This window comes from Fusarium phalaenopsidis (assembly GCF_050370095.1).
Source record: "Fusarium phalaenopsidis strain FUZ10S chromosome Unknown contig_32304, whole genome shotgun sequence".
NCBI lineage: Eukaryota > Fungi > Ascomycota > Sordariomycetes > Hypocreales > Nectriaceae > Fusarium > Fusarium phalaenopsidis.
The window spans coordinates 1184811-1208671 of record NW_028145404.1 but is presented as its reverse complement, the minus strand read 5'-3'; the positions used below and the strand labels follow the sequence as shown (position 1 = coordinate 1208671).

The 23861-nt window shown below is 53.3% G+C and overlaps 6 protein-coding genes across 6 annotated transcripts; 4 read left to right on the top strand and 2 right to left on the bottom strand.

Moving 5' to 3' along the window:
* Positions 1 to 201: 201 nt before the first annotated feature.
* LRP88_09672 (EF-hand domain-containing protein) lies at positions 202 to 1467 on the top strand (the record flags this gene model as incomplete). Its single annotated transcript, XM_083246153.1, has 3 exons — positions 202 to 225; positions 566 to 998; positions 1049 to 1467. 3 exons carry the CDS (start codon positions 202 to 204, stop codon positions 1465 to 1467), a joined length of 876 nt encoding a protein of 291 aa, XP_083097266.1.
* A 4548-nt stretch (positions 1468 to 6015) lies between these two features.
* Positions 6016 to 8200, top strand: LRP88_09671 (tetratricopeptide repeat protein; the record flags this gene model as incomplete). Its single annotated transcript, XM_083246152.1, has 3 exons — positions 6016 to 6643; positions 6727 to 7894; positions 7948 to 8200. The coding sequence occupies 3 exons, from the start codon at positions 6016 to 6018 to the stop codon at positions 8198 to 8200; spliced, it is 2049 nt and encodes a 682-aa protein (XP_083097265.1).
* Positions 8201 to 8871: 671 nt separating this feature from the next.
* LRP88_09670 (mediator complex subunit NUT2) lies at positions 8872 to 9427 on the bottom strand (the record flags this gene model as incomplete). The annotated part of the gene is made up of 2 exons (XM_083246151.1): positions 8872 to 9335; positions 9388 to 9427. 2 exons carry the CDS (start codon positions 9425 to 9427, stop codon positions 8872 to 8874), a joined length of 504 nt encoding a protein of 167 aa, XP_083097264.1.
* Positions 9428 to 13731: 4304 nt separating this feature from the next.
* On the top strand, positions 13732 to 15155 carry LRP88_09669 (uncharacterized protein; the record flags this gene model as incomplete). Its single annotated transcript, XM_083246150.1, has 3 exons — positions 13732 to 14040; positions 14091 to 14825; positions 14877 to 15155. 3 exons carry the CDS (start codon positions 13732 to 13734, stop codon positions 15153 to 15155), a joined length of 1323 nt encoding a protein of 440 aa, XP_083097263.1.
* A 617-nt stretch (positions 15156 to 15772) lies between these two features.
* On the top strand, positions 15773 to 18490 carry LRP88_09668 (uncharacterized protein; the record flags this gene model as incomplete). The annotated part of the gene is made up of 6 exons (XM_083246149.1): positions 15773 to 15954; positions 16031 to 17042; positions 17094 to 17490; positions 17656 to 17784; positions 17848 to 18115; positions 18169 to 18490. The coding sequence occupies 6 exons, from the start codon at positions 15773 to 15775 to the stop codon at positions 18488 to 18490; spliced, it is 2310 nt and encodes a 769-aa protein (XP_083097262.1).
* Positions 18491 to 19712: 1222 nt separating this feature from the next.
* LRP88_09667 (uncharacterized protein) lies at positions 19713 to 21415 on the bottom strand (the record flags this gene model as incomplete). Its single annotated transcript, XM_083246148.1, has 2 exons — positions 19713 to 21066; positions 21120 to 21415. The coding sequence occupies 2 exons, from the start codon at positions 21413 to 21415 to the stop codon at positions 19713 to 19715; spliced, it is 1650 nt and encodes a 549-aa protein (XP_083097261.1).
* Positions 21416 to 23861: the final 2446 nt, after the last annotated feature.

Here is a 23861-nt window from a genome sequence, read left to right as displayed (position 1 = left end):
ACCACTGAAAAGTCACAACAGCAAAAGGGTCGGTCCCCTGAATCACGGTATCAGCTGGTGGTTGAAGGCGCTTGGGCCATCTAGGTGGCCTCCTCTTCTGTCGGCAAGCCCCTAGCGCCATGCGAGCACCAACCCTTCCACGCTTTTTCGCACCCCGGATTGGGCTTGGCTCTTTCCCTTGCTGCATGTGGCTTTAGCAAAATGGCTGTGGCTCGTCCGTGGCTGGTGAGTGGTGGGGCATCCTCTTGCATCTCCCCAGGAACCAACCGCCGTGACAGCATTTGTTTACTTTGGGAATCAGGCTGCATCTACAACTTCAGTTCCCCTCGAGTGACGAAACCGGTGCACATCGCCATTTCAGACCCGCCCCATTACTTGCAACTATACCGAGACCTTCCTTAACTGTTAAACTCACACCAACTCCTATCCTCTTCCTCTCCCCTTCGACCTGTTAATAACCCTTCTCCGCTCGTCCCTCCGGACCCACGTACAAGACAATGGTGCACTTCTATGACGAACAATCCCTGGCAAGCGCGCTCGTTCCTGCTAACACGGCCGTTTTCAGTCTGTACCGGCCACATATAAGCCTTCTCCCTTGGGATATGGCTCTTCTCCCACACGCAGCTCCCCCTTTCGCAGACCCGAGTCCCCTGCTTCGCCATCTCCCCTCCGACACATTACTCCCACTGGATCGCCGACCAAGGCTGGACCTTTTGGCGCGACATCACGATTTGCTAGACCGACCACTCCCACGAGCACGCAGCCCAGCTGGACACCCAAGCCCAAGACCCCGGTAGCAGACGATATGCCTACATCTCCTTCACGCATCGGCGCATCGCCGCGCACACCAGTATCAAAGACGCTTGGCAATGGCAATGCGCTGTCTCAGCTGCAGCCTACTCAGGTTCGGACACTGCGAGACGGGTTTCAAATCTTGGATCGGGACTGTGATGGAGTTGTCAACCGAGAAGACGTTGCCGATATGCTCAGCCAGCTAGGTAAGAATTATGTTACCAGTCAGGACAGCGGCGACTAACATTGTAACAAGGCCTTCCTTCACACCCAGCAGATGTATCAAAATTCTTCCCCCCTTCCGCACCCCAAACCATCACCCTTGCTGTATTCCTCAACTCCCTCGCCGATGCCCTCGCAGCTCTCTCGCCCAGTGCCGAGCTCCTCTCCGCCTTCTCAGCGTTTGATGATGATGACAGCGGCCAGATAGACCTGGCTGAGCTGCGCAATGCACTCTTGGAGACGGCGCCCGAACCCGGTCAGAGATCTCTGACGGCCAACGAGGTGGATAAGATCATGAATGGATTCACCGGGCGTCGAGCCTTCAACCGCAACATGAATGCTCACATCGGCGCCAAGCGAGGTGAGGTCTTCAAGTATCAGGATTTCGTCCACTCCATCATGGGCTCCAACAATGGTTCAGAAGGCAACTCGAACGAGAACTCTGAGGATTGAGCAGTTCTCTGGTCACGGTGTAAGTTAGGGGTTTGGTTTGGAAAAGGTTGATTCGGTTTGGAAACGGTTTGGGCAATGGATTTGGCAATAGCATAAGTCATCGAATGAGAACACGAGTAATTATCGCACACCTTATGTTGGTTCGGCCTACTTGGCCAGACTACACCTCAATGACCGCGCGATACCCTATCTTGCAGGCTTGTACGGAATATATCGAATAGACTCAATGGTTGCCGTCGTTGGGTAAAGGCGTTCTATCTGACTGTGACCTCTACCCATCGATTTCCAAACAATCCAGAAATCTTTACGATACCTTACTAAAACAGCATCTGCCCTTCTCGACACCCAGCCTCGAGGTATCGTAGGAACAGTAGTCTCCCTAGTTTCTTTGGTCGTTCTGATCATTGCGTTCCAAAGTATTGGTGAGCTCTTTCAAAATGTCTCTTCTATAGATCGTCTAACAGTAGGCACAATGGCACAATCGACCACTCGAACCGTGCCATTTCTGTTAATCTTGGTAAATTCTTTAATGTCTGCTGCTTCCGAAGAAGCCTGGCCTGTATTGGTGTCTCGGGAACTGCTATACACTCGGAGTCACTGCATGCCGGACTCCACACGGGCTCAAGTTATCCGTACCACTGTCTTAGTTCGCCATAAATGAGTTAATAGCGCTTCCAAGAGACGAGCGACCAGGGGAATGAGTGGCAAATGATTCATGGAGTCTTTCCAATGACCAGCATGTGTTTTCACTCGTTTCAGTACCCCTAATGCCCAGCATGTCGTGCCCCTGGAGTTGATGGCTCGCTCACGCGATGGTGCCGAGGTAGAGTTGAGAGATCGAATAACCTTGATGTAAGATTAAGTATTCTGTACATACAAAAACACTGATACTTTAAGTGCAGAGAAGAACCTCAAGGTCAAAGCCATGTTGTTCCTATCGGTGAGGGATGTCGACCCAGGGGTGAGGGAACAAGTGAATGCCGCGTATGGCTACAGAAAGTCTTGGAGCTGCTTACTAGAGTTATGGTGCAATTGCTCATTCCTTAGCTCGTTAGGCAAGCTATGGAATATGGGCTATCCCATGATGGTATACCCCTTCATGTTGGTTAGTTCGCTTTCTCGGCCTGCGAGCGGGCAACTCAAGAACGACGAGTAATCAAAGACCTGAATCTTATAGGTATTCATAGCGACTGCTTCTTTTCATCCTGATTTACCGCATATCACCTTACTTATTAGGGAAATTATGCCCTGAGTTAACTATAACGAGGGCACGGAGTTACATGGTCTTCGAGTATTCACCGAGGCGTGGTCATTGCTGATTCTATGGGGCTAGAATGAAACGGGGTTGAGGAAGCTATGTTACGCTTGTCTCCTGCCAGGTATTATATCTACGAATTAAATTTTGTCATCTCCCAGCTGTCACAACAAACACCCTTGAGAGGTCACATAACTTCGAGTGTTCCAGCTACTCGAGGTTTTCAACATCCCTCACTAGTACAATAAAGCTACAGACACCTACTTATAAACTATTCTAAGCGAGAGTGATTGTTTTCAACAACTCCTTCGCGACTGAGCCTCGGGAGTTTCGGTCAATGTCCAGGCAAGGCCCCATACTATCCACGTCCTTAACCTTTAAAGACAGCATGACACAACCCTACTACACTGAAACCGTGTACATCTGCCGGTTGGAACTATAGATTATATCCAGGGGAGGGTTACTTCCACATTTACATCTTGGCACGTAGTTCCAGCAAGCAGATTCACAGTAATCGCCCAGACCGTCAAATCAACACCGCAACAGAGTCATTGGAAAAACAGCCTTGGCTCACTGATAGGAGATAATTCTAACATCTCGCTCATGCTGGTCACATGCTACTCTTGACCAAGAATGATTAACCCACGCTGGCGCGCTGCTGGGGAAATAGCACGCCAGATGGCGAAGAGTCAATGTGAACTCGAAGGATGTCGTCAGTTAACGCACAACCACAAGCAAGGCAATGGACCGAGACTATGTGGGAATAGAACATATTAACTACGCATTGAATTTAGGGTCCGTTCTAGTCTTGTTGCTTGGGTATCATGGACTCCCGGGGCATGGTGTACTAATGGAGACGAAAGTGTATAGTGAATTTGCCTGCAAAGGAGACAATGACGTATCGTGACAAAGCATCACAGCTTATTCCACCTGGTTTAACAAGGTCTTGATAAACATTGACGATTGTGTTTGAGAGATTGGCATTCAGACGCGTTCAGGGGACTGACTTGTAGGACCGTCTTTTAGAATACCGCAATTACATGAAACGACACATGTGATTCGCGGCAGGTTTATGCCTGGCAAGTGACCGTCTTTCACTGTCCTTCGAGTTGGCATTGGCATTGACCTCCACCGTGTTTGGCGCGGACAGTTACACCTCGGGCAATGCATGCTATGCATGAGGCCCATGCCGTTGTTACTGCCGAATTGTTGGCATTGGTAGAATTTACAACCAACAACCACTCCTATGGGATTTTGGCTGACAGCACGGGGCCGCGGGTCAAGCAGTGACCAGTCACGAAAGAAAGGGAACGGGCTGGAGGATGGCTTAGGCTGACACGCGCTGGAAGGTAAGGGAATAGAATCCGGGGGCCGGCGGGCTCTTGTGATTTGCAGCCAAGCGAAAGAGACCCTGGCAGGGATCCCGGCCTCCCCGCCCCTCCAACAGAGGAGTTGAAGCCGTTGACGAAGAGGCAGCAGCCGCTGGGTTCCGGTGGCCGGAGGACGGACGGGTGGGCGTGTTGGTCCAGGCCGTGGGATCCCGTATTACTTGCTAGCAGGGTCCTGGGAAGCGGCCCCACTGAACCTTCTAGAATGACGTCCGGCTAAGCGCAACTCCTCGATACAAGCACCTGGATTTACCGCCCGCTTCAATGATGCTTTCCCGAGTGTACGGCGGGCACTAAACTTAGTCGAGCCGACGCGGGGTGGGAGTTTGAGATGTACTTGATAGTTATCGGCTCTGGCGGTGATGCATATTGATGTTTGGAATTGATTCATTCGGAAAAGACACGGCATGCACAGCCTTGTAAACGCAGTCTTTGTCACACTCGAGTGTCCTTTAAAGTGCCATCCATCCATCAATCCATGGCCAACTTTCAACCAAGAGTCGATTGACAGATAGTCAGTTCCCAGCCTCCTCATCGTGTTGCGTGGTGTTGTGTTGTAAGCCCAACTCGGCTTGGGTGGCCACCTATGCACTGCTCCGTATGGACACCTCACACACAAACGCGGCGCCTCAACACAGCCCGCCTGTTCCCCTCCGCCGTCATGAACGAGAGAGACCCCTTTCATGCCCTTTTGCCTGCTTCGCCGTTTGATCCATTTCCTCATCGTACCCGGTCCTTGTTTCATTGGCCCTTTGCCTGCAGTCTGGCTGGCTGCTCTGTTCGTGGTGGGGGTGGAAAGCGCGTGGTGGCCTTGTCTGGGGGTGCAAGTACCGGGTACTCGCACGGCAGGCGGTCTGACAGCGTGTCACCCGGTCTCCGAGACCTGCGATTCGGCTTTGCCATGCCCCCCGGGCCCCCAGCAAGGCCAATCCAGTCACAATTTCCTTCTTCAATGATCAAGCTGGAGCCCAGCCAAGCCCCATCCATCAGCAAGACGCTCAGGCTCCCGTCACTGAACAGCCAGTCAGCCTTCGCAGGGCTCTCCAGCCTTTTTCTTTTTTTTTTTCTTCTTCGACTTACTCTTGGATGCTGTGGACATGGCAGCGAGGAAGCCGACAGGTTGAAAATTGGGACGGATTAGCCTGGACTAGCCAACCGTCTGCCCCGTCTAGGAAGTCATCAACATTGACACGCAGTCTCACACAGGCTCAAATTGCTTCCCGTCTCCCGTCAGGCTGGAAAGACCCTGGAGAAACAAGGTGCCAATTGTGCCCGAGCGCCCATTAATTGTGCAGACCAAACCACTTGAGATCAAGACCAAGACAACCTAAGACCAGACCAGGCGCGGGCCCCAGCTGATAAATCGGCTGGCCGTCGTCGCTTGTCACTCGTCACTGACTGTCTCCCAGTCACCGTCACTGGTGGTCCAAGGTCAAGGGTCAATTTCTCCTTCATCTTTCATCCTCCCCTGCCCCCCAGCTCTTTACTTTTTGATCATCTCTTTTTCGCTTTCCTGTCCGTCATCTCTGATCTGTCCTGTCTCCTTCTTGTCCTTCTGCCTGGTTTGACTGTCCGGGTCCAGTTGCTCACTCCATCACCACCAGTCTACAATCGCCATCCCGTCAACTCTCCCCGTCACATACAACTGCCCCCTTCTGCTCTACCCCTACCTAGTCCGGCTCCCTCTGCTTCCCACACGCACACCCCCCCTTTTAGGTTCAGAGCCGCCCCCGAGCCGCACCTCGACTGTTCCCGGAGCCACTGGAGACGCGGCCCCGAAAAAAAAAATCGGTTTTTTTCCTAACGCCCGTTTAGGGCATCGAGTCAGGCAGTGAGGTATCCGGCATAACCTTGTTACGGGGATTCTTGGGAATTCTTCCATCCGTATCGATTTCTCTGGCACAAATGAAGAACTTCTTTGGTAGCGGCAAGAAGCCATCATCTTCCACGTCTTCCTCAAGGAAGCCCACCAACGGAGCAAACGAGCATTCGAGTCTCGACGACCGTGAACGTGACGATACCGCTCAGTCGCACTCGGAGTCTTCGTCGCCCACCCGATCTCCGACAAAATCTTCTTCATCTAGGAGATCATCCAGGCCTGCCTCTTACGCAGAGTCAAACAAGTCTTCACACTCGTCCAGACTCTCGAGGCATTCTACCGACGCGGGCCACCGCTCCTCCCGCCGGCCTAAATACGAGCCCGCCACTCACCCGCTCAACCTCCCACCCGAAGAGCGCAAACGCCTATCTGCTCTCGCCGCCGCCATGAACGGCAGCTCTATGGACATCGACGGCGAGCCTGTCAACGGCGCCCGAGCCACCACTCCTCCGAACCCTTCCGCCCAGACCAACTTTTCAGTGCCTATTCCCAACGGCTCTACTCATGATGGCGCCCCCCCTCCTCCTCCCCACAAGTCCAACCCCTCCAGCCCGACTCCTACGCCAAAGGATGATGCCGAGTCCTACAAGGCTGCCGGAAACCGTTTCTTCAAGGACAGAAACTATTTCAAGGCTATCGAGCAGTACAGCAAAGGTATGATTTTATCTGAGAAGCGTGGCTCATTCGACTGTCTCGGGCCTGAGGTCAGCCTTCAGATTGCTGACATTTTTCTGTAGCTGTCGACCTATTCCCTTTCGATGCCACCTATCTAGGCAACCGAGCTGCTGCTTACATGTCTAATGGTCAGTACGAGCATGCTCTTGAGGATTGCTCCCGGGCTGCCGACTATGACCCCCAGAATGCCAAGATCCTCCTGCGTCTTGCCCGCATCTACACCGGCCTAGGCCGCCCGGAGGAAGCCATGACAACCTTTAGCCGCATTGACCCTCCCCCATCTGCCAAGGATATGGCCCCGGCCAAGGAGATGCTGCACCATATTGAATCAGCTCGCAATACCCTTCAGCGAGGTTCCGGATCTGGCATGTCCATGGTTCTTCACGCTCTTGACCTGGCTGAGCGTGGCCTCGGCCCCAGCGTCACCAAGCCCCGCAAGTGGCAGTTGATGCGGGGAGAGGCCTATCTCCTGATGGGACGTGAGAACTCGCTGGGCGAGGCGCAGAATATTGCCATGTCTCTGCTGCGACACAACAACCAGGATCCCGAGGCACTTGTCCTTCGTGGACGCGTGCTGTACGGCCAGGGAGACAACGAAAAGGCTATCCAATGCTTCCGTATGGCCATTAGCTGCGACCCTGACTTCCGTGATGCAGTCAAGTGGCTCAGAATTGTGCAGAGACTTGACCGCATGAAGGAGGATGGCAATGCCGACTTCAAGGCTGGTCGTCTGGAGGATGCCATCCAAAAGTACACCAACGCCCTGGAGATTGACCCCTCCAATAAGAACATGAATGCGAAGCTGCTACAGAACCGGGCGCAGTGCAAGATCAAGCTTAAGCAGTTTGATGATGCCATCGCTGACTGCGAACGCGCCATTGGCCTCGATCCTGGCTACACCAAGGCTCGCAAGACCAAGGCCAACGCGTTGGGCGGTGCAGAGAGATGGGAGGATGCTGTGAAGGAGTGGAAGACAGTCCAAGAGTTCGACCCCGAGGACCGTTCAGTCCTAAGGGAAATCCGCAGGGCGGAGCTGGAGCTGAAGAAGTCTCAGCGAAAGGACTACTATAAGATCGTGGGCGTTGAGAAGACAGCCACACCCGACGAGATCAAGCGAGCCTACCGCAAGATGGCTGTCAAGCTCCACCCCGACAAGAACCCCGGTGATCCCCACGCCGAGGAGAAGTTCAAGGACTTGCAAGAAGCCTATGAAACCTTGAGCGACCCTCAGTAAGAACACCCTCCTCAGATGAAGCAGAGACATGTGCTAACAAACTCCACAGGAAGCGGGCCCGTTATGATAATGGTGATGACCTCGTCGATCCCAACGACATGTTCGGCGGAGGCGGCATGGGTGGAGGCATGGGCGGCATCGACCCCGAGATTCTGTTCAACATGATGGGTGGCCAGGGCGGCTTCGGCGGCGGTGGCTTCCGGTCAGCGGGCGGTTTCCCTGGCGGCGGTGCCAGCTTCAGCTTTGGCGGTGATCCTCGACAACAACGTGGTGGTTACCCCGGCGGCTTCAACTTTTCATGACCAGCCGACTCGGACCAAGACTCTGAGGATCGAGAGTACGATACAACGGACGACGAAGAGGAAGAGGAAGAGCATGACGATGATGACGACTATAAAGCCCCCTTTGCCGAGAGCCCACGAGCAGGAGCTCCCAAGAACAGCAAGCTCCGAGATCATATCGAGCAGCGCCGAGAGGCCCATGATCGGCTCGTTGATACGGTACGGCGATACGGCACGGTGTTCCTGGCCGCAGCCGTCTTACTTCCAGCGCAAGTGGTGCTCCTGGCTCTGGTGGGCATTGGGTTCATTTACATATGTATGAGACGCGTCCGGCACCCCGGCGGAGACCGGTTGCCGACGTTCTAGAGACGTGCTTGATCATGTTACACACAGAGGGACACTTGCACGCATGCTACACAAATACCATTGCCGAGGCGTTTTTTTCAGGGACTAGTCTAGAGGATGAGAGAGATAGGCACAGGGCAGAGCTGCGGGACGGAGAGACCCGGCTCATCCCTTTTGTTCATAGTTCTGCCACGGAGGGAGGGATAGGATACTGGCGCGGACTCTTAGATCGGTTCCTTGTGGGTTGCGTCCCATGTCTGGCATATCAACTGTTATGATAATAGAGGTTTTGTCCGCCAACTTTGTCTAATGGAGTGTGAAAGAGAATTATTTTGCATATGCCAATCTCATTGCTCAGTCTTCTTGCCAGGCGGTACACCACCTGTGGCCTCGACGACTTGGGCGACGTCGTCGCGCAGCTCAGGCATGGCTGTTGTCATGTTCTCGGCGAGTGTGTCACGGAAGGTTTCGAAGGCGTGGCGCTTACCGCGCATAAGCTGGTTGCCGCGGCGAACGAGCTCAACGAACTCACGGGTGTAGATGTCTGGATTTCGGCCGTGCTCGACGTACTCGAGGAGTTCGGGCGGTACTGACGGCAGGTTGTTGGGCGGTGATGCCGACATGTGTAGTGTGCGGAGAGACTGAGAGAGGGTTTTGCTAGAGCGTTTTAGTTGGCCGCATAGGGTAGAGAGTGTGAGGGACTCGTACATTTCGTTGGAGAGGACTTCTTTGCTTGGGCGGCCGACAGAGTCGTAGGTCGCTACTTGAACCATGATCTGGTAGAGGTCTTGAATGACGTCCTTGAGCTGCTCTAGAAGGGCGTTAGCACATATTAGTAGGTTGTATAAGGGCTTGGATCTTACGCTCAAGGACATTGTGGTCCACGCGATCGACGGGAGCCATCTTGCAAGACGTAGTTGTTGGTGATGGATGGTGTTGCTTGTGACAATGGATGTTGTCGCGAGGCTGAAGTTTAGAGTACTACCTTGCGGTAAGTGGGGGAGTTTAAGGCTGTGGGGTCTGTGCGCTGGCTCGCTCTGAATGGAAGTTGATGCAAGAGCCAAGTTCTTGGAAGTTCTGATAGGGGAGTCGCTGGTCTTTTTATGTTTGATTTATTTGAGTTACTGATTGAAAAGCAAGATACTTTGACATTTATCGTTGTTGGAGTGATGAAGACAAATAAAAGTTTGAATTACTGTGTTGAGGGTATCATGATGAGTGTCACGTGAAGCTTTGACTTATCAACATCGCCTTCTCATGTCTCTCCTTGGATACTCCTTGAAGAGCATTTCTTTGGCTGGATCAACCTATCATGCTCCAAGCATTCAAGATGGGCCTTGTATGCCTGCATCAAAAAGTCGATGGCGCACTTGACAGCGAAAGCTGCCTGCTTCTCCGAAAGACCTATGTCAACCCTCTCCGAGTCAACAGCCATGATCCTATCACCACCACGGTCATCCTCTACCAGATGAAAATTATCTAGCTTAAGGTCATCATGTGACACACCCACGTTGACCAAGGCAGTCAGGGTTTCCTCTAGTAGCGGCTGGAGCTCGTCGTGCCGCAGGACTGCACCTCCGGGAGTTGCAAGACAGGCGCCGCTTATGTCGGACAAGAGCAGGGCCCGGGTATCGTCATAGTCGATCTAGCCGAAGTAAATAGGGATGAAACGCCCCTAGAGATGCTTGAGCATCTCGTAAGCCGCCTTTTCCAGCTCGAACTCGTTCTCCCAGTATTACTTCTGCTTCTTGAAAACAAAGTGTCGAGGCAATGCCCATTCAGGGTGCGATGACAGGATGAGGCTGCTCAATGTTGAAGGTAAGATCCAGAGTAGTAAGTGTACGATGCTATCCACCATAGTTGGAACTGTGCTGAGGCGGAGGACATTGGGATGGGCCATGTCAGCTGGTGACCCAGTTGCTCCTGCAATGCCCAAAGCGAAGATACTAGGCCCACGGGTCAGCAGGATGTTTCGTTTCAGTCGAGAGTCATCACGAACAATGGTTCATGAGCGTAGCGCCTTTTGGACAGATGGACGTCGGCTTGAAGAGGAACTGTGAGCCGGGCTGGACAGTGGACTGGTAGTTGGACTGGGAGACGGAGTCGGAATGGGCTCTTCCAGTCCCCCGTAGTTTGCACCGAAGCCATTCCCATTCATGGCGCTGAAATCCACACAGTTGCGCAGCGTATGAATTGGCACCGGTTTTGATCGATGCTGGATGCGAGTCAATCGGGAGAAGTGTCCAGGGAGAAAGGGAGCGCAGAGAGAAACACAACACTCCGGGCTGCCTATCACGGTCCCCTAACGTCCCAGGCATCCAGGCCACCCCACCTCAACTACAAAGCCATCGCGTTCTATTCAGGATGAGCCTTGTAAGCCTGCATTGAAATACCAACGGCGGACTTGAAAAAAACAACTGCTTGATTCTCTGGCAGGTCTACATCGGCCAGTTCCAGATCGATAACTGTGATCCTATCGCAATGGCCGTCTTCCTCGGAGACGGGCCAGGAGCCTAGGTAGTCTCCGGTGCCATGGTCCAGAACTTGACACAATCGCTCAGCGCAAACCTCGGCTGGCAATTTTCGATTAACTCTCAATGCCAATCATCTGGAAGAATCAATTCGAAAAAGAGGGAAGTAGGGAGAGCAAACACAAAGAAACCACCAGGTGCTGTTGCGGCCTTCCAACGCCCAAAGGGCCTAGGTTACTATGTCCTCAACCACAAAGTAACCTATGTCACAACTGACATCCTCCCAACTGGATGTCACAGTTGCTTTTCTTCACTGTTCTTTGCTTCCGCTTAGTCTATCTATCCATTTATATTGAGGGCATCGATCGCTTTACTCTCGCAATCTTGCCAGCTCAGTTGCCATCACAAGTGTGTCCAGAATGATCAAGTGCACTCTTGTTGGCAAATCCCAACTTTTAACCGGTCTTCTGCTCTACTCATGGCCTCTCCACGCATCGTTTCACGGTTTCCTAGGCTCTGTCTACCGTTGATACAGTTCGCCAGCCATCTGAGGACGGGTATCCTAGGCCCACGTAACACCGCCGAGCACCACATCCTACAGCACCCTGCAAACCCAGTTGAAGAAACCAAACACACCACGGCATCTGACAAAATATGGGCTCGGGGATATGCGCCCATTTGTAACATCGTCGTCCACTCTTTCGTTGCCGACGATGGCCTGACCCACGCCAACTTTGACGATGCCTTCATGCGCCTCGATGCTGACGACGTGCTACGAATGAAGGAGACCGCTGTTCCTACCAACAATAGACACTGGCGGCTTGGATTTGAGGCCGACTGTGAAAATTGGTTCAATACCGAAGTGGCCAATGTCACCCTCGCGGCTTGGAAGAGGTACCCCGGCGTGATTCAAGCGTCGCATTGCAAACCCCTTTCCAGTCAGAGTATCCCAGAAAACATCGACTCTACTTTCTCGATCAAGTTTGCGGGAAAGAGAGCGCCACTAGTTATTGGTGAGATGAAGAGGAACCTCATATCGGCTACAGCCTGGCAATCCGGCTTTATATTGGGTCAAGCTTCCCAGATGAAACTCTCTCAAGAACTGCGAGGGTATGTACGGCTATGGCCATAGCTCTGTGATTCTTATTGAGAGCTCTAGTAGCAAGTCCAGGAACACAATCGGCTCCCATATTACACTGCTCCCCTTTACCCAGTAGATCACAGCTGACTGTCCGAGCAGATATGCCTGCAAATACGAATGCCCTCAAGTCTTTTGCTTCGATGGGTCAACCCTGCTTCTTCTACAATTCCGAGCACTACGAGCAAAAGACCTCGAAGATGTGCGGTGCTGGGTCGATTGCTGGGTCCTCCCTAGAGCAACCAGTTCCTGTACACTCCGCTATGCCTTGTACAGGCTCCTAGTCCAAGGTTGGAGGCGATACCAAGCAGAATTAGCCGGGCCAGATTTTACCGTCGGTGGTCTGGCTCCTTGCTTTCGGGAGTTCTTTACCGGGCAGCCCATCTGGGGGGTAGAGGAGGGAAATTTTCGAGCTCACCCAGGCGGCTATCAGCGATCCGTGGACGCAACTACAGGGGCTCTGATTTGGACACACAAAGAGCTTCCAACAGAGATGGAAACCGGTGCTTTCTGGTGAGATTGACTAATACCCGCTGGTTAGAGACAAAGAAACAATGATACCGCCCGGATATTCTCCCCGGGCACGCTAGTGTCCATCATCGCCCACACTCTGCAGCTAATTCTCCTTCAGTGACCATGTGCGTGTACGTCCGGGGCAGATTGTTCTCTTAATGGCTATTATTTGGTAATAAGAAAAAAGAGACGGGTCCCTACAGATGTGTGCTGACGCCAGCCCTGCCTCTTGTGTTACCGCCAACTGGAGCTGATCCATTTCAGACGCAAGTTACCGAGACATAAAACGTGCTTCTTTCGGGAGAGTAGCACAGAGACTCATCAAGCCGAGCCGCGATTATTGCTCGACCTGGATCTGTCTGTCTTCTTGCGCCAATAGGATGAGTACCCAGGAGCGGAAATGGCAGGTTGCTTACATTGTTTGCCTGCAGTATGGCCTCTTGTCAACGGCGGTGGGCCCCGGTGCTAGAGAAGCACATAAGCGGTTGATTACTGAAACTGGCTGTTTCCATGTAAGTTGCTTCTGTCGTTAAAGAAGTTACATTGGCATGGATGTGCTCCCGGGCCAGGATGGAGTGTCTGATATTCAGCCAAGAGAGGATTGCTACTACCAGTCAGGGGAGAAATGCCGTGCCTTGACACTGTGTTCTTTGTCTGGACACCTATTTGCCTCTTCTCTCGGTAGCATTGAGGTCTCTCACATATCATATTGCCTAGGCTCCGCCTCTGAACCTCAGTTCCCAGCCCACACTCGCCAACTCTACAAGAGTAGCCACAATCATTCTAGTACGGCAGGTTCTTTGTCCTACCCATGGGCTAGCTCTGGAATAAGACATTTGGCATAGGCAGAATTGAAAACGAGCTTCAAACCTGCATGATGCTACACCAACTCTCGATAGCCCCTCCGCTCAAAGAAACCTCAGTCTCCTATAGAGTTGGGAAAGGTATAAGATGTCTCTTCTTTTTTCAAGTTCAACCTTCTTCAGGTTTCTCTCCTTCATGCCAAAGAGGGTCTCTTCCATCTCATTCCGTCACCTTGTTGAGCATCGACTCTATCACCCAGGCTCACCGCCAGCACTGCCAGGATGCCGTCACAGAGTCAGTACGTGGACTCCAAGTTCCTGTTCCCCCACACCTACCGTGAAGGCAACAAGTGCATTGGTTGGACCAAGTCCCGTCGATACTGCAACAACCCGATCAGCCAGGGGAAGCATCTCAGACATCTCCTCCTCATGGAACAGCTCAACGAGCTGTCCCTCGCGGAGCAGATCACCTCTCCCCTCCTCGAGCAGGCCGTGGAGTTGCGTCTCTGCTACAAGCATTTGGGGAATCACCTTGCTCCCGAGCTGGAAAAGGCTCAGAGAAAGCTCATGATGGCCCTGGATGATTCTGAGGTATGTATACGGTTAGCTTTGTGTGATATTCTCCAACTGACAACGTGCAGGGACAGGGAGCTGCCCGGCATCAGCCAGCTAGAACTCGCACTAGACTTCCTGAGAATACTGCTCCAGTTGCCAGACCTGAGGTTTCGGCTGCGCCTCCTCGCAACCCAACAACCCGGGTTCCAACTGCTCATGTTCCGGCTGCACGCACACCGCGTGACCGTTTTACTTTCTCTACCAGCAGCCCAGCCGGTGAACCGTCGGCAGCGCATGCCCCTAGTCCTCGCCCAGCCCCAGCTCGCCGTGCCACACCCGTTCGTAGTCCAGCTGCTCGACCTCCAGCTGTCAATGACTATATTTCGCCGGCCTACACTCAAGCTATCCGGCCTCAGCAAATCCGTGTTGCAGAGGCTCGCATCCCTCCTACTAGGCCTCTGCCTCCTCATCCAGCCGTTCGTTTCTGGGAGCCCACCCATGAATACGGCAATCAGTTGGGAGGCCAGTCGCATCCCTGGGCCAGAGCTGAACCCCTGACTCCCCCAACTAGTCTCCCGTCCCCTCGGGACGACACTCCCGACAGTGATGTCACCGTTGGCCGTTCCATGAACAGCACTGCTGCCACCATCTACACCCCCTCCGACTCTGAGGACGGGAGTGCATCTGACGACGACGATGATGACAGCTCGGAGGATGAGGGGCCTGCGGATTCGAACAGCCGAGTCTATTCGATGAGGTTCTGGCACCGCTATGACAAGAAGTGGGATTCTCTTGAGGACAACGGTCGCGTCACAGGGAAAGTGAGTATCCCGACTTCCCGTTTGCTTGAAAGTGATACTCACAGACTGCAGGCTCTCGAGGAGCAGATCCCCTGGCCCGTGTACGGGAACAGCTACCCGACCCCAGAGAACGTTGAGGCCTTTTATCACGACGCAGTCATTGGTTTTGGGGCCCGAAGTGACCGTATCCTCGTCATGGGAAACGAGTGTCGTCGCTGGGGGCCCAAGAACCTCAAAAAGGTGCTGGGGAAGCGCATCTTCAAGGGAATGTTTGCCGAGACGCTGCAGATGATTTACTCTGTGGCCAGAAGCTGCCACGACCGTCTCATCTCTGAAGCTGGGGGTAATTGAACTGGTGGTGAGGCTGAAGTTGTGGCTGGGATAGCAGTTTGGATATGCTCGTGGTTGGTGATAACATTGACAAGGGTGTTTTGTTTGGACGTGATACAGGGAGGTCACACAAGGCTGGATAGGTACTTTGAAACGAGGTGCTTGAGAAGGCATGTACCTTTTTCTTTGAACAAGTATCATTACCATTATCTAAACCAATTAGGAGGCTTCGGGCAAAATGACGAGTAATTATTCACACATCCGTTGAGCCCCTTATTGTCATGTGTGGTCATGTGGACGGGTAAGTAGGTAGTCAAATGGAATTGTGCAAATGGCCGTCAAAGGATGACCAACTGGAAATGAGTGTAAAAATGCAACAGAGATACCCGTATGAAGCGAGAAAGGGCTGGTCGGGTCAGGTACTTCATGTTACTGCAAAGTGCAAACGCCCATGATGCAGGTCCCCGCTCCTGAGGGTTGTTTGCTCTTGCCTTGACCTTGACCGACAATTTTTTTCTTCTTTTCTGGTCTTTTCATCTTCTTCTCTTCCATCTCTTGAATTCAAAGACTTCTCGTGTCTTGAGAACGACTGCTTCCTTTGTTGTTGTATTGCGGAAACAACTGCTTCTATCGCCACCATGAATCGCCAGCCACTCCCCAGCGCCCCCAGGAGGGCGAATGATGAAGTCGAGGACTACGCTATCGAAGAGAGAAAGACTCTTGATAGCATTGAAAAAAAGCATACCATAAACTTTCCTCTGAAGGCGACTTACACCTCATTAACGGGGCCTGAATCCTTTCGTGAGCTGGTCCAGAACTGGTATGAAACCTTTCTTCCTCATGTGTTTATAAGGAGCATGGAGTCTTACGTGAACCACCCTCTTTTGATTCAACAGGAGAGACGGAATTACTGTCTCGTACAAGACCGAGATAGACATCGTCGAAGAACGCAACAATACTGAAATCATCTTCAAGGCGTATGGACGCAGCACAGGGTCTGAATGCCTCGGTTACATCTTATTCAGGGGCGACAACGGAAGAGGCACCGTCGAGCTCACCAACCGCAATTCTAGGCTGGAGCCCTATCACCTCGACCTAGGTGGCATCACCAAAGCCGTCAACCAGGACCTTGCGGGCTTCCTCGGCGAGGGCCTCAAGCTCGCCTTGTTGGTCCAGCAGCGCGAAGAGCAGAATCATTCCGTCCGCTGCACTGCCGGTGGCTTTGGCTGGTGCTTTGGGTATACCACCCAGGCTAAACTCGTCACACACCTGACTCGTCTCAGTGAGGCAAATGCGCGCAGAAAGGACAAACATCCGCAAGGTACTCTGGCTCCCTTTTACCCAAATTATAAGACTGATGTCAGGTTCGTTATCGGAGAGATTAAGAAAGCCAAGAACGAGCGAGGCGAGACCGTCAGACGGAGCGCCGTGAAGCGTGAAGAATTCGAATCCTGGTGCACCACCGTCCTCGCTTTCCAGAAACTCGACAAGAACAGCGTCTTGAAGACCAAGCATGGCGAGATTATCATGGACCCCAAGCACAGGGGTAGCCTCTGCCTCAAGGGTCTGCTCATGCGCAGATCTACGCGCTCTTGCTCGGCCAGCATGACGGGCAAGCCCCTCAAGTACGGCTACAATTTCGAGAATGGCACTACTAACCGAGATAGAAGAACTCTGGGCTCAGCCGAGGAGGAGGGCCGTGCTATCCTCGCAATCTGGCAAGCGGCGCTGGTTGAACGACCTGGCCTCGTGGGCGAACTCTCCGACATCCTAAACTCTTCAGATCCCCAGTGGGCAGAGGTTTCCATGCTCCGTGTCGGCTTGCTACCTGGTACCGCCGACAAGCTCGCCCAACACCTCCTTTCGGATACTTCCAAGTGGTATTACTCTCCTAGGGAGAGAGCAGAGGTATGAGGCGTCCTCTTACATTGCATAACCAGCCAGTTGATGCGCCCCTAGAATCCTAGGCTCGACACAATCATCACGAGCCTCGGCCGTCAGGGGTTCCAACTCGCAGTTGAGTACTGGGATACTTTGGCGTCGTATGGTCTTGTCCGTACCGCGAAGAGTGGGCAGCGGGGTCGCTTCCGGTCTGCCGCCACCGTCACCATTCCGAGAGATCAGTTCGCCCGGCAAATAGAGAGGATGCTCCGAGCATGCTTAAGAGCATGCCCCCAGACCAGCTCCTCAAAGCTTGAGTTTGTACAGGCCGGTTGTCTCTCATTGAGGGCATTCTTCCAAGAGAAGGATGGCGGGCTGGTCAGAGTCCATGAGAGATGGCTCCATCGAGCCACCGTCATGGGCGTGTTCGCCTTCCTGGAAGATGTGTCGGAGACTTACACTTCTGTGCATGCTTGTAAGCTGCTATTTAAGGACATTGTGGACTAGTTGGGGGACGGTGCTTTTGCAAATCCGGATGCACAGGCCAGTGTCGGGCAGAAAGAGCAGCAGTTGTTGCTGGCCGAGGAGAGATTGACAGAGTATGCTCACCATCATTCCACTCTCACGCTCAAGACAATAGACAAGGACTCTACTATAGCCGTCACCTGGGAGGTCTTGAAGAGTTCCATGGGCGATCCTTCGTTTGAGGTTGCTCTTCATGATGCTTCGACCTGCTTAAGCCTCAAGGACAAATTGCTTGCCAAAGACGGTAAGGAACCGAGGCTCTAGATTCTATCGTATCATCCAGCGACATGCTAACTGTTACCGATAGTTGATGAGAGTGATTCTGTCTGCCCCTCTCAAGTGCACAGCTCTCAGCGAAGTGCCACACAGACTGCACAAGCAGAAGCCTGCTGCAGAGTAGTAAGTGTCAGGGGAAAATCTCGCGCCGGCGAGTCGATGAAGTATGCGGCAAAATTCTGCAATGTCAAGAAAGGAACACAATACTTTGCCATCGTCTACAGGCCTGACAAGCCCTCGTCCCTTATCGTCGCGTCAAACATGGGCGGTATTCCCAGCGACACTCATGAGGCTTCTAGGTAAGGCTTCAGACGTCTTGTTCTGCATTGACAACTTGTGCTAAGCGAATCAGAGTTCCATCGGATGCGAGAGCCGAGCCTCAACAAACACCCTCATACCCCTTTACAGGAGGCCAAGCCTTCCCCCAACCATCACCCTTTCCAACCGGCCAAGGCGTCCCCCATACGCGGCCGATCCAGGGCCAAGGCATGCCTGTACCAACATTCGCAGGCGGCTTTTATCCTCAATGGCCCAGTCCCCAGGTAGTCAACCAGCTCCCAGTCGAAGCCCTACGCCAAGTCAACTACCATCATCCCGCTCAAGCTGCCCCTGGATACCTCAGGGGCAATGGAGGCATGGGCCAGTCTTTTCAAAAGCGTCACCGCACTGGCTGACTCGTTTCGTGAGCAAGTTCAAGGAGTGGCTGCCAGAATTATGGTTTGGGATATTGAGCGTGCATTTTACTCAGAGCTAGTCAAGAGAGGGATTTGAGGAGCGGCGGATGGAAAGGGATACAACTATGATGTTTAACGAGTCAATCTTGACGGATCTTAGCGGGATATTCTAAAAGTTTTGCTTTAACAATACCACTTTTATTTCAACAAGGTGTTGGGCTTTCTACTTCAGGAGAGGCGTTCAACCTTGCATCAACTGACCCTGAGTGTTTACCAAGTGCACATGTCGGCTACACGTGCTTGACTCATCTTCACGGCTGCAGTTTCTCTCGTCACCATGCATCAACACGAGCGTGGCTAATTAAACCACGCAATCAAGGTAACTCAACATTCCAGCTCCAAAGCTTTTCTCTCGCTTACAGCCAAGGACACGCTCTCTTTCGTTTCACCATTTCAGCCTCCTCCGAAGCCGCCGAAGCTACTGCAAGCCCAAGTCTGATCACCGGCATCTCCAGCGCACGAGCAAAAACAACATGCAAATGGGTTATAAATATCTTTAAGCTTATCATTTTTTTTTTTCACGGCGTCACCGTTTTAATGACGGGGCTTTTCACGTGTGCATAGGCATCAACAAGTTTTCCAAACAACCCATGTCCAGATTCACTATCCTAATCCCTTCTCATCCCTCCCTCGTCCTCACCAGCCTCTCTCTCACAAATAAACATCAAATATATACAATAGAAATTAAGAATGGGTAATAGAAGAGAAGAAAAGAAAAAAGCCATCCCTCACCTTGCGGCAGAGAACAGCAGTATAAAGACCTCCTCCATCACCCCAAAAGAGGTGATGTCACTATAGAAGATTAAGACGGATGGGGAAGAAAGACACAAAAGAAATAGAATTAGTAGAAAAAAGAGAAAAAAGAGAAAAAAGAAACCGCCCTCCTATTCTACCCTGTCATACACATGCGTAATATCCAAACATCCTGTTTCCAGGAGCCGGACGCTTTGCCATAGTGTCCCAATCCCAAGTTCAGTCGTCAAAAAAGGAGCGTAATGTCGTTTGCCTGGCTAGGCATCTCGTCTGTTGGCCAACGCCGTGATATTAAAAGTCGTGTCCCTCTTGACAGCCGTTTATCCCAATGAGTTTCAGAGAAGAGAAGCGAAGGGAGTAGAAAGAAAACCTGGGTGGTGTTTTTTTAAAGAGTCCAATCGTGCCGCATTTAGAAGAGAGCAATGGCACCGACGACACCAGCCATGAAGGCGAGGACAGGGGCCTTGTTGGCGGCAGCAGCGCCAGTAGGGACCTCGACGGGGGCCTCAGTGGGAGTGGCAGGGATGGTGACCTCAGGCTTGGTAACCACCTCAGTCTCGGGGAGCTGGACGGTGGTGGGCTGAGGAGCAACAGTCTCGTAGACGGTGCCGCCACCGACGGTGTAGACAATCTTGGAGTACTGGGTGACAACCTCGCCCTGGCCGACAGTCTTGACGATGGTCTCGTAAGCAGGGATGGTGGTCTCAACCTTCTCAACGATTATAGAGGTCGAGGTGTAGACGTTGGTGACGACCTCACCCTCAATGGTCTTGGTGACGGTGATGGGGCAGAGGCTGTACTTGGTGTTGTAGACAACAACGTGCTCCTGCTTGGTCACGTCGGGCTTCTTGACCTGGTCGTAGATGGTGGTCTCAACTTTCTCGACAATGTAGTCGGTCGAAGTGTAGACCTCGGTAATGACCTCGCCCTCGATCGTCTTGGTGACGGTCACGGGGCAGAGGCTGGTCTTGGTGTAGTAGATGATATCCGTGGCATACTTGGTCACATCAGGCTGCTTGACGTGCGCGTACTCAGTGGTCTGCACCTTCTCCTCAATCACGCTGGTGGTGGTGTATGTCTCAACGACAACCTCTCCAGCAATGGTCTTGGTGATAGTGACGGGGCAGACAGTGGTGCGGGTAATGTACTCAACCTCAGTCTCGTGCTTGGTGATATCGGGCTGCTTGACGTGCTCGTAATCGGTGCTCTTGACGACTTCCTCAATGACACTGGTGGTAGTGTAGACCTCGGTAACAACCTCGCCGGCGATAGTCTTAGTAATCGTCACAGGACAGACGGTTGTGCGGGTCGTGTACTCGACTTGAGTCTCGTGCTTGGTGATATCGGGCTGCTTGACGTGCTCGTAGTCGGTGCTCTTGACAACCTCCTCAATGACGCTGGTTGTCGTGTAGACCTCAGTGATAACCTCACCAGCGATGGTCTTGGTGATGGTCACGGGGCAAACTGTGGTGCGGGTAATGTACTCAACCTCAGTCTCGTGCTTGGTGATATCGGGCTGCTTGACGTGCTCGTAATCGGTGCTCTTGACGACTTCCTCAATGACGCTGGTGGTGGTGTAGACCTTGGTGATAACCTCACCAGCGATGGTCTCGGTCACAGTGACGGGGCACACAGTTGTCCGGGTGGCATATTCGACATCAGTGTACTCCTTGGTGACATCGGGCTTCTTGACTGTCACGTGGACATCCTTGGTCTCAGTCACGACAATGGTCGAGGTGGTGAGCTCAGTCACGCAGTAGGTGCTGTATGTTGTGAGTTGACTGAGCCAGAGCATCAGAGAGATTGGTTCACTTACGTTCCCTCCTGGGTATGAGTGTAGGTGACGGGGCAGGTAGTCACGGTGGTGTAGGTCACAGCGGTCTTGGTCACGCCGTAGTCACCACCATAGCCGTAGTCGCCGCCGTCATCGCCGCCGTTGTCGCCGCCGTTATCGCCATATCCATCATCTCCACCGTCACCGTACTCCTCTCCGCCGCTTCCGTATTCATCTCCTCCGTTGCCGTAGTCTTCCTCACCATAGTCGTCTCCTCTTCGGATGTTCTGGGCCAGGGCCGTGGTGGCCAAGACCAGGAGGGCAGCGCCGAACTTCATAGCGAAGGTTGTAAGAGGGCTTTGGTTTCAACGAGGGTGTTAGGAACGAGTGCTGGGGGTCAACAAGCGATAGTGTAGTAGTGGTTGAGCGAAGGTATTAAGTAACCTGAACGAGTTGGTTACTCAAAGGAACTCGAGGCCTGTCTCGGGATGGCCGCTGATGAGAAGCTGGAGATAATGCAAGAGAGGAAGTCAAGCCAAAGAAGGTTGAGGGCCACGCTTATATCTGTATCGTGATGCTTGGGTGGCCGGGCCTCGGGGAGGAGGAACAGAGAGGCCAGCCCGAAGTGACCATGCTGCCATGACAACTTTGCAGGCTAGTTCTAACAGACTTTGTCGTTCCAACTCCACCTCGGGTTGCATTAGACTGACTCTCGCTGCGAGGAGACGAGAATCGACGACGAGGGAGGGGGGTGGCCTTTGCCAAGACGTGATACGGACATCATCAGTCCAACCCTATTCGAACAGACTGAAGGATGTGGCTGGAGCTCACTGGAGCAAGAGCTTTGTGCAGGGAGGGTGCATGGGTAGCAAGGACGGGAGAACTAGGACCGGCCGGACGAGGCATTAGAGCTCACGGTGATCCCAGTCAGAGCTGGCCCAAGACGTGATGTCAACATCATGCACGAGGTCGGCGAGTCCCTCTCCTCTCGGACATGGTCAAGACGCCTTAGAGCTCGCTTTGGCAAGGTTCTAGGAACTCCATCCTGGACAGGCAGATCTGCAATAGCAGGGCCGATATGTCGGCCTTCCTCGAAGCTCAACAAAAGATCCTGTGGCATCCAGGCATTGACAAGGCTGCCTATCAGCTCAGGTGATGCAAGGCAAGACCAGACCGGGCCAGTAGAAGGACGCGTATGCTCAGTTGATCACTGGATCAGCCTAACGCTCCGTCTGGGGAACCACTGAGACGGGAAACGGCATGAGGAACCATGGGCACAGTCAGATACGAGCGAGTTTGCCATGTGCTCCTCCCCCAACACGAACGACCATCACACAAGCGAGATAGGGCGGAATAGGGCACTGCAACTCTCGGGCTCAACTCGGGAGTCATTGGTGATTTCTGACGTCGGTCTCCAGGAACAGTGGTTAGGTGGAAAGGTAAAACGGACCGGGATGAATGAGAAAGGCGGAAACAGAGCGACTAGGGCTTAGACTGCGGGCTCGACCAAACATCGACGAGTGTTTTACCTCGCTTTGCCGAGAGGCAACTAGTGTCGAGGTACCTCATGTACTGACATGCGAGACTGAGATGTACTGAGCGGTTTGTTAGTGATGTGGCCTGCGAGTCGGCCTGACAGACCAGGTCTGGTCGTCCCGTGGGAGTTGGGATGCATCCCAAAGGTCAGCGCCATCACCAATTGCTCCCCACGAGCAGCCAACAAGATGTGAAGCCCCATGCCAGGGCAGGCCGATGTGAAGCCACAGGAACCCAGCCGAGCTACGTGGACGGAGGACTTGGCGCCAACCAAGCCATGACACAAGGAAGACGCATAAACCTGCTTGCCGTGACAGCAGGAGCAAGTCGAGCGAGGGAGCGAACGGAGCGGGCAGACGGGCAGTCGAAGTGGATAGCAAGGTGCTGACTGTGCTTGTGCCTGTGCTGTAGGTACCGCAGGTGCACGGCGTGGGTGAGCCTCTCTTGTCTCGAGGAGGCTTTTGCTTATGCCGAAGGCACCTTGCTCGGGTGGGTTAGTCAAGATCGTCACCCCATCTGTCGCCAATCGACGATTGCCTCGATGGACGACGCCCAGGTCCCCAGGAGGGCGAGCCCAAAGAGTGCCATGGTTTCGGAGGGGTGGGTCCTCTTCCCCAAGCGGCCCCCGACGTGCGGAACCAAGACTAGGAACGGGGGGTTTTGGTTGTTGATCCCCGTTGCCATGTTGTTGTGGGAGTGGTCGACGAGACTTGGCGGCCGGGTCTATGGGCCGATGGTGAAAGCGGTCGGGACTTGGCTCTCTCTGTCGACTGCGCTGTGCCTGCGGAGATGGGTCGACGGGCACGACCGGCCGAGAGAGAGGCCCCCTCTCTAACCGTGATACAAGCCCTGTTCATGGCTACTCTGACATGCGGCTGTTGTACCAGCCCAGGTTTCCGGGTCCAGGAGTGTGGGATTCCATCCCGTGGGAGACGATAGTTCCGGGCATCTCTGGCAATTCCGAGATATTCTGGCCTGCTACCAACCACCATGAATGGATGATTTCAAGGTGAGGTCGAGGTGAATCGGCCTCGCCATGCCCTGCCCTGGCCTTGGGCCGGCCGGCCATGTGTTCTGAAACTCAAAATGTCAGCAGCGGCGAGGACGGGGAGTCGGATGCACGCGTCCTGTAGACGAGCACGGCATATTCGTCGAGCTGGACCTGCCTGAGCGAACGACAACCATTACGCGGTGTCGGTCGGTCGCGGGCCAATCGACAGTCTGACGAGGTCGAGGCATCAGCCAAGG